The sequence below is a fragment of the Osmerus eperlanus genome, chromosome 4 (assembly GCF_963692335.1).
Source record: "Osmerus eperlanus chromosome 4, fOsmEpe2.1, whole genome shotgun sequence".
NCBI lineage: Eukaryota > Metazoa > Chordata > Actinopteri > Osmeriformes > Osmeridae > Osmerus > Osmerus eperlanus.
In genome coordinates this window covers 16,474,634-16,489,640 of record NC_085021.1, presented here as the reverse complement: position 1 = coordinate 16,489,640, position 15,007 = coordinate 16,474,634, and the positions used below count along the sequence as shown (strand labels likewise).

The window sequence follows — 15,007 nt, the reverse complement described above, 5'->3', positions numbered from 1 at the left end:
ACCCCACTCCCTTTACTTTACACCCACCCACTCTCACCTTCTCTCCTCCTGACTCCCTCCCTCACCACCTCTCCCATTCGTAATGTATACATACGTCATCGTCAGAAAACCGCTGCCATGGAAAAGCTTGCGCCGTCATCTCAACCCCCCCCCCCCACACACACCCTCTCATTCGCTCGCGTTCTTTTGATTTTTACGGCCGCCTCACTCCTTTCTTCCCTCCGCTTCCCTCCTCTCCTTGGTCTAAAACTGGATGGCGATTAGAGCTTTGTGTTGAGACAGAGTCATCAAAGGGCTGATTATTAAAGAGGAACAGGTAAGGGGGTTCTCCCTGCAGCTCTTGCGGCACCAATAACTTGTCTAAGTGGGACCACATTTGCAGATTATTGGGGGCGCGAGCGCCAGATTAGGCCTCATCGGGTGTTGGAACCCCCCCCCCCCCCCTTCCTCCCCCCACCACTCACCACCCCCAGACTCTTCCACATCAAATGTTTTTCACATTTCTTGCACAACCAGTCAGCCGCTCATTTTTCATATCTGTCATGGTCTCCCCCCTCCGACCCCTCCCCCCCTCCCCTTACTGTACTTGTACTGAACAGACAAACTTTTTTCCCCATATTTGGAGCGGAGGAATATTGCATATTTGTGCGTTTTCCCCCGATGCTCGCTTTTCATCAGAGCCGAGCTCCTTTGAATTGAAATATCAACTTACTCTGAGACAAAGATACAGTCTCTATGTGCATTGGGGTGGGGAGACTTGACCACCATCATAAGGCCCAGACGTCCAATTCCACTCTCTTTATTGTTATTTTAGCCATAGCTGGTCTGAGACACACTTTTCTTTTGGATTCTTTTACCTCCAGAGTGTGGAGTGAATGGTCCATCTGGCTTCTCACTGTGCTGGTGCTAAGGCTATAGAGAGGCTCCAAACATTCCCACATGAGAACATACATTCCCCGCCACTCTGACTTGCTACCGGTGTGTGTCTCCTCATTTAGATATAAGCATACTATAGGATTTGTTTAGGAAACAGGAACCATTTTTTTCTGTGGTAGAGGTTTGATTGAACCTCATTGAACTGGACCTATGCTTCAGGGCAGCATCTGTGTCCTACACATCAAGTCATTGTTCCAGCTCACAGCCATTCCAAATGCAGTGGCTCTCAAACCAGACCAAATCAACAGGTTCTCTGCCACAAGGCACATGTGTTTGTGTGAGGCCATGCAGACTGCAGAAAATTGCCACAGATCTCTATCTCCATGTTTCAGTCTATAGAGGCTTGATTAAACAGCGCCCCAGAACAATCTGGCTTTTCTAAACTCTCAGATCATGTGGATGATTGTCATGTCAACACAATGTCCTTTTGATTGAACTTTACCCATCCACGGCACTGTTGATTACCTGGCAATGTTGTTCTGTTTCCTAATAGTGGTTTTATTTTCCCTTCCTGCTTTTTGTAGACTTTTTAAAATGATCTTACAATACTGGTGCATGATATGGTCTTTTGTTTTCACTCCTTTTAAAAACGATGTATTACACTGATTCGAACAAATCACCAGGAGCTCATCTTTTGTTAATAACATGGTGACCCCTGACACAGCTGTTCACAGACAGTCCGCCCTCTCCCACCGGGTGCCCGGGGAGAGAAGTGTACACCCCAATGTCTCTTTGTTTTCTAGCATGGCTAACAATAACAAAGGGGGCCGTTTAAAGGAACGCATTTACAATTTATCAAATAAATCTGATGCCTTCATGTCACTGGGCCTGGGGATCCCCGGCTGCACGGTAGTTTTCCAGTGAAATAACACGGGGCGAACAAGCGGACCATTGTAGGCCTAGCCAGCGCCGGGACCCCCAAGGTGCGAATTAATGATTGACCCCTGATGTAATCAGGATAAATAGTTCCCCGTGAAAGAGCGAGGGAGAGGGAGAGAGTGTCTGGGAGAGAAAGAACAACACGGGGAACTGAGAAAGGAAGGGCCTATCTGGCGGGGCTGTTTTTTAAGAAGCCCTCTAGGAGACAGGGCTAACATCTTTTTCTTCGTCTTCAGAGACCAAGGACAAACAGTGGAGTTCCAGCTCTGAGTCGTCAGTTTGGAGCTCTCTCACTCCCCCTCCTCTTCCTGGCCCCCTTCATTATTTTCCTGCTTTCCTTTCTCCTCTCTTTTTTTGGGGTCGTGAATTTCATGGTCAAACATGGCTCTCTGCTTGAATGTCACAGTCAGGGAGGAAAGTTTGTCTGTGGTAATTAATTTGAAACTTTCTCTTTTTTTGGGTGAAACATTATGAATAAGAGACCAGAGGATCTTAACTCTTGGCCACAATTCCCTTTTAAATCACATTGTGTTTGCAGTGGCTGCTTCACTCCGGTGGTTTCTGTCCTACACAAATGATGTTTTGTTCATTAAAATTAGGGCTGTTAATTCTTTGCTCTGTTTCGACGTAGTGATCTGTGCCTTTCTCGTCTGAGGCTCTTAAAGTCGAACAGTATTTAATAGATTTTCCAAACCCTGTCTTTCGAGTTGTTCAAATTGTGCTCGATGGGTCTGGTGCCAACTCCAAGAGTGAAAAAAAAGTTTTTAATAGCTTGAAAACACTTTTGATTTTTGAAAAAAGTACGCACTAGATAGGCCGCGGTTATAAAAGTTTAATTGATCTGTGAAAAGTGGAAGCTACTGCTGGCACACATGTTCCATGCTTAATTGCCTGCCTGCTCTGGGCTGCTATGAAACTGGGATCATTAAAAAAAATGGGTGAAACGTTTCTTTCCCCTCAGAATCTCTAGATGACGCAAAATCGGTCATAAAAGCCTTCTTTTTACAGCTAGAGTTTTATATGATAAGTTTCCCGGATCTCTCAGGAAGGCCCCGACTTGCCAGTTGCTGAAAAGACTGTCACATGATTTCATAGTTCCCATGTACATTTAAGACTAACATGTCAGTTAATTCAGAAGCTGTTAATTCAGATGTTCTCCAGTATTTTATTGGTGGTAGCACAAGCATTTATTTAATAAAAAAATTTATATTCAGCATTGTAATCAGTGTCTGATTACTTTGCAATTGAATTTTTCAACTGTTTAAACATTTTCTGTTTAAATTCTAATGTCCATGCACAGAGATTTTCATTTATTATATTTATATTAAATGATTCTTATCTTGAGTCAAATGTATATTTTACTACTACTTTCTGTATACAGAAATATTTCAAAAGTTACTTCACCAGACCCAATGTATTACACAGTGCATTCTGAAAGCAGTGAGAGTAACTGAATGTGAATGATTCAATACCATGGCGTTTTGAACTTCACTAACAAGTTAATGGCTGCCTGTGTTTGCGCCAAGCCCTCCCAGTGCTCCAGGTCCTGAAGCGGTGTTGTTGGCAGGTTTGGCAGCAAGCTGCGGGGACGGGCGATTGGAAACACTCCTGCTGTAATTGCGGGCCTAGTTAGCCCCTGATTGCCGGGACTGTGTTTAGATAGTAAAACTGCTGTGGTGCTTTCACTAAAGACACCAAGGCTTGTCCATGTTCACAATCAGGCGTGCAAACACACGCACGCATGCACACAGATACGCCCGCTTGCACACACACTAACACACACACTCACTTACTTATGATACAGCATGTTCATTGGTGAGTTTTGTCTATAATCCGAAAAGGCACCTTCATGAATGAGCAGACAGAATGCATTTTTCTAACTTCCTGAACATTGTGCAGAATTGACCTCAAGGTCAACGTGAGTGTCTAGACTCGCACACTTACAGTCCCCGTCCTCATCATTGTCATTGACATGGGATGGTGGAACCCACAGAGCGCCGCAATTATACTGTCAGACCAAAAGTGACAATAAACATAGGTGACTAATCTAAGCTGGCGTGAGACTGGCAAGGCCTGGGTCGTTTCTACCTATTATCTGTAAGATGACCCTGGCAGGAAATGGCAGTGGTTGTGACTGAATGGAACACACAGTCTCCATCAAGGCCTCCCAACATTCTAGAAGCTTCTGGGAACTCTGTGGCTAGCTGTAAACTCTCATTGAAGCCTGTTCAGGTTTTCCGTCTTCAACTGTGTTGGTTGAATTGAGTCAGTTATGAGGCAACAAGGATGCTCCTTCAACCTGAAACTGAGAACCAACCACATTACTGAGACAACGACCTTCTATTCAGACGGTTCCACCCATGAATTAATGACCTCATTAAAGATCAAAATAAAAGAGTGACGGACGTTGACTCCATGATGCTGTGCTAACACAAGTTACTCTAATGCCAGCTTTTTCTCTGTCGCCTTGCTCTTCCATTATCATTGAAATGATGCCGCTGGTGGACAGATGCACTACGAACATTACATATGTAAAGATTGTAGCATGTCCCCCAGATTGTAACATGCCCCTCTCTCCCCTCTCTCCATCGCTCTGCTAGATGACAGTGAGCCAGTCGACAGCATGTACGAGACAGCGCCCGGCCTCCAGGGGGCGCCGTCAGGGGGAGGCGGCGGCGACAGCGGCGAGGAGGAGAACGAAGACGGCATCGTGTCCCCCGTTCCCATCGAGGGGCACCCCGCCATGTCCCCCCAGCACCCCAACAACCACCTGCACCCCCACCTGCACCCCCATCCCCTACTTCACCACCGCCACCACAGCAACAACAGCAACAGCAATGACGAGGACTTCACGCCCAAGGAGGGCTCACCCTACGAGGTGCCCGTCTACATTCCCGATGACATTCCCATCCCCAGTGACCTGGAGCTGCGGGAGTCCTCGGTCCCCGGAGCCGGTCTGGGGATATGGGTCAAGAGCCGCATCACGACGGGCGAAACGTTCGGGCCACACAGCGGACTTCAGAGCACCACGGACAAAGACGGCTCCTTTGGATGGGCGGTAGGGTCATACCATTCTTATTTCTTTATTTGTATTTATATTTAACATTTATATGATTATATACATTTATTATATGGACGTTTATTCATTTAGCAGACCCGTTTATCTAAAGGGTCATACAAATAGGGAGTAAAGAAAGTACAGCAGAATATCAAGGATCATAAATGCATAGTTCTAACAGTATTGTGGTGGTCAGAATCAAGGTAACCACCTCAGATACCAGGCACAGTGCAAGAAAAATTATGTTTCAATGACGGAGCACAAATAACATCTCACTCATATGTTTTATAGTAGAGTGCAGCAAAACAACATTTTATATATATCAAATGGTATATCTATATAAATGGAACATTAGAGACGGAGGTACAACAGGATTCAATTCAGCATACAGAGAAAAGACAAATGTGCAGGTATTACAGAAGCAATGCACTGCTACTGCTTGTGCTGCTTTTGGTGGCCTAAAAACATTCTGCATTTAGCAATAGGTGTAATACAGGCGCACTTTGTTTTGAAAAATAATTCACAATTTTAAATCTGCTTTTAGAACATTATAGCTCATGTAGTATGAAACAATCGAGCCCAAAGTCTTTGCAGAACCCTTTTGCATGACGCAACCTTGAGATAGGTAAGTACTCTGCTACAAGCCATGTCCCTCTCACTGCTTACCCATGCAGTGTTTCTATCTCCCAGAGCTAAGACGCTCATGTCACTCAAGTTGGGATTGATACTCATCCTTGACTACACATCCTCACCCCCCCCTCCACACTCCCCCCCCCCCCCCCCCCCTCCACACTCCGTAAAATTCCATCGCCGGCCAATGTTGGAAAATCCAGCTGATTAGGAGAGGTATCAGCTTATGGCGGTAGCCCTCGTCCATCCGAGCCGGGCGCTCTCATTTGGTCACGCCACCCGATATGGAAATGGAAGAAGCGTGGCATGAGTGGCTCAGGCCTGGATTGAACTATTAATTTTCATTTCAACATGACACTAGGATATTGAAGTTGCTACGGTAAAGCTCATTAAAGGGAGTCCTGATTTCTCTCTCTTCACCGCACGCTTAATCAGAGTCGAAATGGTCCCTGCTTTTCATTTCACAGACTTCATTTTTTCTGTGGGGAAAGGAGGTGGTCATTCACATAGTTTTATATTACTTTCATATGTAATTATGGTCGGAAACGAAGACCTCAAGTTAATCACATTGCTGAATATTGGAGTGGAGAGTGTAGTCTGTGGCAGCCATCTTGGACAGGGTGTACTGGGCTGAATGTACAGCACTGTAGGCTGTGCATAACTATGCTTGAGCCAACCGCAGGGCTCAGTTGCTGGGTTCAGCCATAGTCTGTAGGGACACTGGGACCCTACAATGGCCACCTGACTGGATAGTTGATAAAATTATCAGCTTGTGTGTGGAGGAGGTTCTAGAACAATTATGCATAGTACTTGTCGATACATCGTTTTGGTTCCTCCTGGAGTCCAATCACATGAAAAACATGTAGGCGATTAGAGCACCGAGGCACACGCTATGTGGCATTGTGCCAGGGAGAAAGTTTTCCTTTGTAAAGTTCATATTATGACTAGACCTTAGGGGCACATGAGGCGCCCCTCTAAAAGCTACACACTCGGTTCTCTCTCTCTCTCTCTCTGTCTCTCTCTCTCTCTCCCTCTTTTCCCCTGTTTCCTGGACTCCCCCACTAATGTGTACTCCACAGCCCAACCCTGGTAACTTGGCCTGTAAGAAAAAAGAAAAACTCTTCTACACCTTGACAATACTCACATTACCAAATCTCAAAACCACCCTAACTCAGCACATTGTTTACATTTATTTAGTGGGGTCCACTCTTTGCCCGGCTCCATGGTGAAATAACTGATGAGAGACTGATAGCCCTTGCCTAATCTAGACAGAGGGTCAGAGAGAGCGCTGTCTGTATATGTGTCTGTCATATCAATGATCTTGTATCAATAACCCCACTCATGTGGCTAGCTAAATCAAGTGACGACCACATTTGAAATCCTACCCCTGTGTTTGAACCTTAGTGGATGATTTCGCACAGGTTTTATTTTGTGGCTGCACTCCTGTAACCAATGTCTACTTTACTGTTTATCTCAAAGGTCACCTTTTCTAAGTCTTTTATCTTTGTCCTTCAAAAGAAAATAGAAAAAAAGAAAACAATCATCTCCCCATCTGTTTTGCCCCCGGGCGTGTCAAAAGGAGGGCTCAAGCCTTCCCTGTCCCTACAACAGTCTGTCGAAATCCCACCTTACCGTGCCTCGCCTCGCCTCGCCTCTCTTGGCTGGGCTGTGTTTTCTATGAGACATCCTGTCTGCCTCTCTCAGCGCTCTGCGGCGCTTCGGGGGCTCTTAGAGCCCCTTATCACAGATAGTCATAACAGACTGACCGTCGATAGCCATCACGAGACTCCCCCAGGACTCCCCCCGCCACACATCCTCCCCTCCAGCCTCTGGTCTTAGAAAAATAGACAAGGTGGGAGAGAAAGAGAAGGAGTGAGAAGAGTCAAGAGAAGGGAAAATGGAAAGGAGTGAGAAAGGGAAGGAGAGAGTGAGAGTGATAGAGAGATCGTTGGGGCCCCTAGACAGACAGGGGGAGGCAAAAGCTGTTAATAGGGCCTGATGTCGGAGCCTCTCCTGTTGTGTGTCAGCCGGGACCCCCTTCCTCCAGCTCCAGACAAAGGGCGTGTTTTGAGAAATAATATTTGATCCTAGATTCTCATTGTCTAAACGTGATCCATATCTACCCCCTGACCCTTTATGGACGGGGCAAAAGACTGGCCGTATTGGTGGGAATTTGAATGGAACAGAAAGTTGATGTCATTTACTTTAGGAGTGGGTGTATGCTTGAGATGGTATATAACCACAAAGTACTGCCACATACGGCTCTGTGAGCGCTGCAGTGGATGATTTGTAAGGCCTATATGATATATGGGCATGGAGAGGAGTGTGTGTGCATGAGGTCTCTGTGTAATTGGGCCTGGGGAGAGTTAATGGCCAATGTGAGGATGGGGCTCTATGGGTGATAGGCTTAGAGGAGTGTGTGTGTGTGTGTGTGTGTATGTGAGTGTGTGTATGTGTGTGAATGTGTGGGGGGGTCCTTGTGTGGATGTGTGCATGTGGTGTGTTCTGCCCCGAAGCCTGGCACAGTGCTCCTGGATAATGAGAATGATCCAGGTTGGAAAAAGGAAGCCCACTCGTGTCTGTCCCGGGGCGGCGGCAGTGGAAGAGGTGTTAACTCAGATTCATTTTAGCGAGACGGACAGCTCAATCTAGAAGATGCTTAGCTCCAGGCCACAGCCATTCAGCCTGTCTGTGCGCCGCCACTATAATAGGAGAGCCACCCCAAGTCATCCATTTGAAAACCATTATGCTCCCCTCTATCACAACATAATATAACGCCAATGCTCCAGGACAGGGCCCTTTTCAATCAGGCACGCCCCTGGATGGAAGCCCCTTACCGGGGCTAGGTATGAGGAAAGTGGGAACCTTTGAGAGAGCTTGTGGCCAACTCCAGGGCTCCCGCATCAGAATGACTGGCTCTATTATCTGAGTGGGATTGAGCTGGGATTGGGCCGGATCTGGTATTGACGAGAACATACAGGCTAACAATGACACAGGAGTGAAGGTGGTGGGGCCCTGGTGGAACCACGCTGCCTCTCACCAGTTCTCACTCAACCACAGCATCCTAACACACCTCCCAGAGGGTGGAGCGCTGCTGGGAGCCAGGGATAGAAGGCAGGTGTGTGTGTGTGTTTATGACTGGAAGAATGAAAAGTACAAGTGGCCACGTGTATCTTTTGTCTAAGCCCATGTGTGTCATAGGGACTCCAGTATATCCAGCTTTGTCAGTGACTGATGAACCCAACAGACACATCCTTCTTTGTTTCAGCCCTGTGATCCACAGGAAAAAGAGAGAATCCAATATCCTCTGAACTGTCTCTGACAGTTGAGTGAACATTGCAAAGCCCCAAATCAAACAGAGGCCAATCCCCTTTAAAGCTATATTAATGGTGTTTACTCACCCTTCTCCTAACCTTGTGTCAGAGAGGTGTGTCGCCTTCTCTGATTCATGCCTTTTGTTACTCTTCTAACACCTTTTCTTGCTTTTGTCATCTGGCCCTTTCTTTGTCCCTGACGTTGAAGTGTTTGCTATCTGCAAGAAGCACTCGCGCTAAGTCAACACATTGTTCAAGGGTGGGAGAGAAATTTCACTCAATGTGAAGACACTGCACATTGACTGGAAAACACACCATGCCATTATTTCTGTGCAATTAAAAGGGTGATCTCCAACAGTGTAATTACATACTTGCTATTGATTTGACTGTGTTGGTCGATAGGATGCTGGTTGTTCGCTGTCTGGAAGCCAGGCTTTCTTCAGATGGTGACGTTGTGGCTTTGGTGATCCATAGGGTGCTGGTTAACCTTGTTTGTTCATTTACAAGGCCTGTTTATTTCAGAGTATAAGGTTTTCCCCAAACACACCATCACGCATGTCCTAATAATGCATATTACTGCTCATCACCCTTCTTTTGGGTGTCTCTTGTTGCTTCAAAGACAGCTCCCAGCCAAGGACCTTGAGTTGACTTTGTTGCCGGGCAAACTTATTCTTCTGTTTGCTCTCATGCCGTTGGGTATTTTTCCATATCGGTATCATTCATCCGATGATGTGAAGAAGGAAAAAGTGGTACACAGTGTTACCTCTTCTATTTACCATGTTGTTGACTTAACGATACGCTAAGACGTTAGATGGGCGCTCTCAGCACCCACGAGCCTACGTGACAGATACCCACCTCACCATGGTGCTCACCTCATATTTCTCCCTCATACTTCATTGTGCCTTGATCCCCTGGATGACAGAAAGCTTTTCATGCCATCGCTTGGCCTCCTTTTGTTTGCTAGCAGGACGCGAGCTAACGGCCCTCTTCGTTCCAACCCCAAGGAGCGAAGAGTGCCGGTCCCCGCCCTGACACTTATCTGTCCTAACCCTACCTCTCACCTCTCTCTCTGTTTGCTCACCTTTTGTGTTTCAGGGTGGATAACTGATCCCTTATGCAGAGCATGTGCCAAGATAGCAAGCACTTATGGCATTCAGTTAACAACTTGTCTGGTCTGTTTGTCGAACGAGACAGATTTTATCTTGAGTTGGGCCAAAGGACGAATGGTACCAAACTGATAGGGCAGGAACCGCCAAGGACTTAAATGAGACAATAGCCACACCATGGGAATGGGCTAGTGGACACACTGCCAGATAAGGATAGGTTACTCCGTGATTTAAACCAGGACTAGTGTCCTGCCAATGTCAGGCACATTGCTGTGTTGCCGTTAATGGTCTCAAGGTTAACATAGAAGACTGTAACCCATCTAAGTGTATCACTCCAGAACGTGTTTTGTTTCAGGGCAAGACACTGACTGTCCGACTCTTTCCAATAAGTCCCTGAGGACAACCCTACTGTGTAGACCTTCGAATATGTCACAAGTTGAGCTCTTCAGGTAAATGGGTTATTAGCATCTCTTTTAGTAATCAAATCAGAGCCATGCTCTGATGAGCTCCTGAGTGCATCTCGTCTGGAGGCCACTTGACTAAGAAAAACAGCAGACCAACTGGGTTTCTGCCACAGCACCTTTAAAACCCAGGTAATGAACATGCAAAAGGAAAGGCAGGATGAACTGCATTTCTTTTTTCTGTCTAGTTCAAGTAAGATGCAAGATGTGATGTAATGTACCGGTTTCCACTTTGTATGAAGTGATTGATTGTGAAAATGTTACAATCGATGTCTAGGATTATTGGAAGTTTCCAAAGATAGAAGGATCCTAGGATCTAATGCTATTGAAAAAATACTTTTTTATTGGATTCTCCGTTCTCAAGATACTGGATATCATACAGAAACAAATATCAAACTTGTGGTATTTCCTAGATGTATTGACCAACACATTGTGGTTTTCTGTCATCATTATTTGTGTTTAAACGAAACCCCAAGTTTATACACAGAGAGGGAAAAAAACGAAGAAAACGCTACAGTACAGTGAGAGTCTCGGCCTCGTAATATCTTCCATTTACGTTCATTTTATGTAGGTTTTAAACATGCTATTAGCCAATTTAATCCAATTTTCCCAGCTTTCGGAGCACTCCAGTGGAACGGATTACATCTAATATTAAACATATGGTCCCGGTTGCCTTAGAGACACCATAGCAGCCCTTTCAGGAGCTGTTAAAGACACGTTCCTTTTGTCTCTCCTCGCCCAGAACCATTGTCAATTATGCACCAGAACATGGCCATTGATAACAAGGAAGCAAGGCAGCAAATTAAATGTCAGGTTTGATTAGAACACTGATGCCTTATCATTTGTTCATAACTCGTTACCAACATCTGTTAATTAATCTTAGACCTCCAGATGAAAGCTACGCTCCAGAGAAGGATGCCAACAGAGAAAGTCATCCATCTTTGAGGAGTGGAACTCCATAAATATTGTCCCTGGGATCTTGATGTTATTATTTGGTCATTGGTTTCAGACCTCATAGACTTGAACGAGTTGATGTGAATGGAGTCTCTGTCTGCCTGTGAGACCCAGCCACAGTGCTACACGCATATCCTCAACAATGCCATCCTTTATTGCAGAGGGTTTCTCTAAGCTGTGGCACAAACAGCACTTTACTGTAACCAATGTTTAAAGCCTGTGCATTTTCTAAACGTTAATTTAACATCTCGCGCCGTTCCTCTGTCCTTAATGGCCAAAAGCAGGTGAGTCGTGCCCCTCCCCCCCCCCCCTCCCCCCCACCTCCGCTGAGTGTCTAGTGAAACCTCATCGTTCATGGCTGTCCTGAGGAGAAGCCACATCAACACTGCTGGGAGCCCTGGGGCAGTGGCAGACAATGACACTGCTCTGTGCCGGCAGAAAATGATGACATTTGTCAAACGCTGTTTATGTTGTTAATTAGATTGATGCTTTCACTGGGAAAGGCAGACTTGGGGCCTGTGCAAAAAAAAAAAAAACCTCACCTCCCCTTCCTTCCAGACCATCTCATTTTATGAATTAGCCATGAGGCAGCTTTCATTTTCTTTCTAGGCCGTTCTGTGCTTTCCCAGCATGTTTTGCTGTGTGGAAAAAGCGATGTGTGCGTGTGTGTCTGTGTCTGTGCACTTCCATGAGTGCGAGGCTGTGCGTGTGCATGCACCCTCACATGTGTATGTACAGCCTGTGTGTGTACAGCGTGTACAGTGTGTGGGTGTTAGTGGAAGGGGAGGTGTCAGAGAAGGGTCAGAGTGGGGTTTGGCAGAGCCTCCAGCCCATACAGCCAGGGCTTACCCAGGCTTAAACTGCCACACACAGGAAAGACCGAGCGCCAACCAGCCCCCACCACACACAGGCAGACTTGTCAGAGACCCCCTGGTACAAACTCTCTGTTCACGAGCACTTCATGTACTGCAGCCCCCCCCCCCCTCACCCCCCCCCCACACACACACACACACACACACACACTCCCTACCTAAACCTCCTTTAAGATAAATCAGTTTAACTTTCAATCCCCTCCCAACTTGCCTTTATCGGCTTGAAGTATTTCCTAAACATTTCTGTGAATAAGAATGGAGGCGCTGACCTATTCATCTGGCCCCCGTAGCTATTTTGATTACTATTGCCGATAATCAGGTATACAATACAGTCCACGTTGAAATCAAGTCAGGCTTAGGTCTGGAGAGGGAAGAGATTTGCTTTGCTTAACACGTTGTAGTTCTTTGTCTTGATTTTAATTAAGCCAGCAACACTCCCCAGGTGTCAAGCACTTGTGTGTTTGGGCACACACTCTCTCTCACACACACACACGTGTGTGCGCACACACTGGAAAATAACAGATCTCTAATGTTATTTTTTCCTGGAGTTGGCTGTTTAGAATAACAGCACAGAGTGAAAACCCAAGCACAATGACGACATTGGATGTAAAAACAGTGTTGAATTGTTGAAGTGTCGAATGGGTCTTTACTTTGGAAAGTGTGTGGAGGCGCTCGAGTGATTTTGGTCATAGTCTCCAACGATGTGATTGGGAGCAGAGCAGTGTGCCTCTCCTAGATGAGTCTATGCTTCGGGTGGTGAGGTTATGAATCATCCCAGGCCTACCCTAATGTGTCCTCTGCCCAGCTCATATCCCTAAATCTTTCATAACTCCCCCACATCGCTGCTATGGATTTTATTTTACCTCTATGATATATCTTGGGTTCAGGATGTTGTGCAAATATGTATAAATACTGTTCATTTCTAAAGAGGGGTGATATCATTTCTGTTTACTTTGGACTGTGTCATTTGAACATAAATGACTTTTGCTGAGAAAGAAAGAGCGGGAGAGAGAAAGAGAGAGAAGAGATTTTCCTCCTTTGTCTCCACAATGCTGAGCTCAAACCTTTCAATCATTATGGTCCTCTTGGCCTGTCTCATGATTCTGCTCTTTGTCACCTTGCCGGAGGAAGGCCAGGCTCCCTGTGCCAGCCGGTCCCAATCCCGTCTGATAAAGGAGGCAACATCTCGGGCTGAGCCCACGGGGCCAGCACCATGTGACTGCATGGTCATGCCAACAGATAGAATGTCAACTATTCATGTCAGTCCTGGGTGTGTGTGTCGGGGAGAGGCGGGGGGCGGAGGGGAGGGAGTTTGGTGTTATTTGTATAACCTTTTATGTGTGTCTGCGTGGGTGTGTGCACACTTCTACTGTTCGACTGCATGTGTGTGTCTGTGTGCATGCATGCGTTGGTGAGGGGCTAAGACTTCATGCGAAGGCTCAAAGTCACAAAGGCCAGCTTTCACAGAAACATAGGTGACTTTTTAATGGTGGTCATCAAGCTTACCACCCCCTGCTGGTAAGAGGTGACAATGCAAGGCTGGGAAGGAGAGTGGCTGTCCCTTTCCACTGGAGAGGAAGCCTGCCTTTTGTTCTCCGTTTCGGAGAGAGACCTGTCTGAGGTCGGACTCCTACTCTCTCTCTCTCTCTCTCTCTCTCTCTCTCTCTCTCTCTCTCTCTCTCTCTCTCTCTCTCTCTCTCTCTCTCTCTCTCTCTCTCTCTCTCTCTCTCTCTCTCTCTCTCTCTCTCTCTCTCTCTCTCTCTCTCTCTGTCTCTCTCTCTCTCTTACACACACACACACACACACACACACACACACACACACGCATACACACCCAAACCATACTTTGAGCTTGACCTCTAAGTGCTCCAGCATTGCAGAGTCAGCTGCTCTCCAGTTCTCTCCCTCTTTCCTTCCCATTGGTCCAGGGTTATAGCAGAGGACCCTCGCCCACCCAGCGCCTTCTCTCTCCTGCCACTTCTCCGTCCTCGCACGTTCACATTACACACACACACACACACACACACACAGACACACAGTCACATGATGGATCACCACAGGGCCTATTGAGCATCCCACACTGTGTAGGGAGCCCAGCCACACACACACACACTCACACACACACTCACAAATGTGAGTGCTCTAACCAGGATAGAACAAGGGTTCCTTTTCTCTTGGTCTTGTGTCAACAGACAGGGTCTCAGAGACACAGTCACATTTCATGATGTTCGTCCCTAGAGCTCCTCAGTTATATGGCAGGTAAAAACATGAATGTGGAACATGGTCCCTCATGGCTAGTTCTAAGATGAGAGTGTTCAGGGAAATAGTGAGGAATGTTTTCCTTCTGAGACTTGAGAGCAGGCTTTTTATTATGTGCTGAGGATGGACCTTCTTTTGGGTCAGCTTTATTGATTTTTCACTGCCAGCATCCACCCCTTCCCTGCCCTTCCTTGGCCTCCCTCTCTGCTCCCCATCCCTCCCTCCTCCTCTTCTCAGCTCTGGGATCCCGGAGCTTCTAATTCCGCCTTATCAGTGAAGTAATTTAGCCAGCACAGCTTGGGTTTCTGTCGCGCGGCGAGCGCCCCATTGTCCCACGCCGCTGTAGCCCAGATAAACTCTCAGACGGAACAAAGTCCTGCCTGACCTTTACAAACTCCAAATCTCACTTGTTTCCCCCCATCCCCTTCTCCCTCCTCCTTCCAGGCTCCTTTATTGGGGGCTCGGGCCCACTGGCACTGCGGAGGGTACGACACGGAGGGGTGTGCGTGTGTGTGTGTATTCAGGGTGGATTGAGTGA

The 15,007-nt window shown here is 46.7% G+C and overlaps 1 protein-coding gene across 6 annotated transcripts in view; it reads left to right on the top strand.

Moving 5' to 3' along the window:
• prdm16 (PR domain containing 16) overlaps window positions 1–15,007 on the top strand; it is a 147,157-nt gene that overhangs the window by 44,082 nt on the left and 88,068 nt on the right. For all 6 annotated transcript variants that reach the window (XM_062459491.1, XM_062459489.1, XM_062459486.1 and 3 more), the window contains exon 2: window positions 4,416–4,873. In XM_062459491.1, the coding sequence (XP_062315475.1) occupies window positions 4,416–4,873 (458 nt within the window). The remainder of the gene's footprint in view (window positions 1–4,415; window positions 4,874–15,007) is intronic.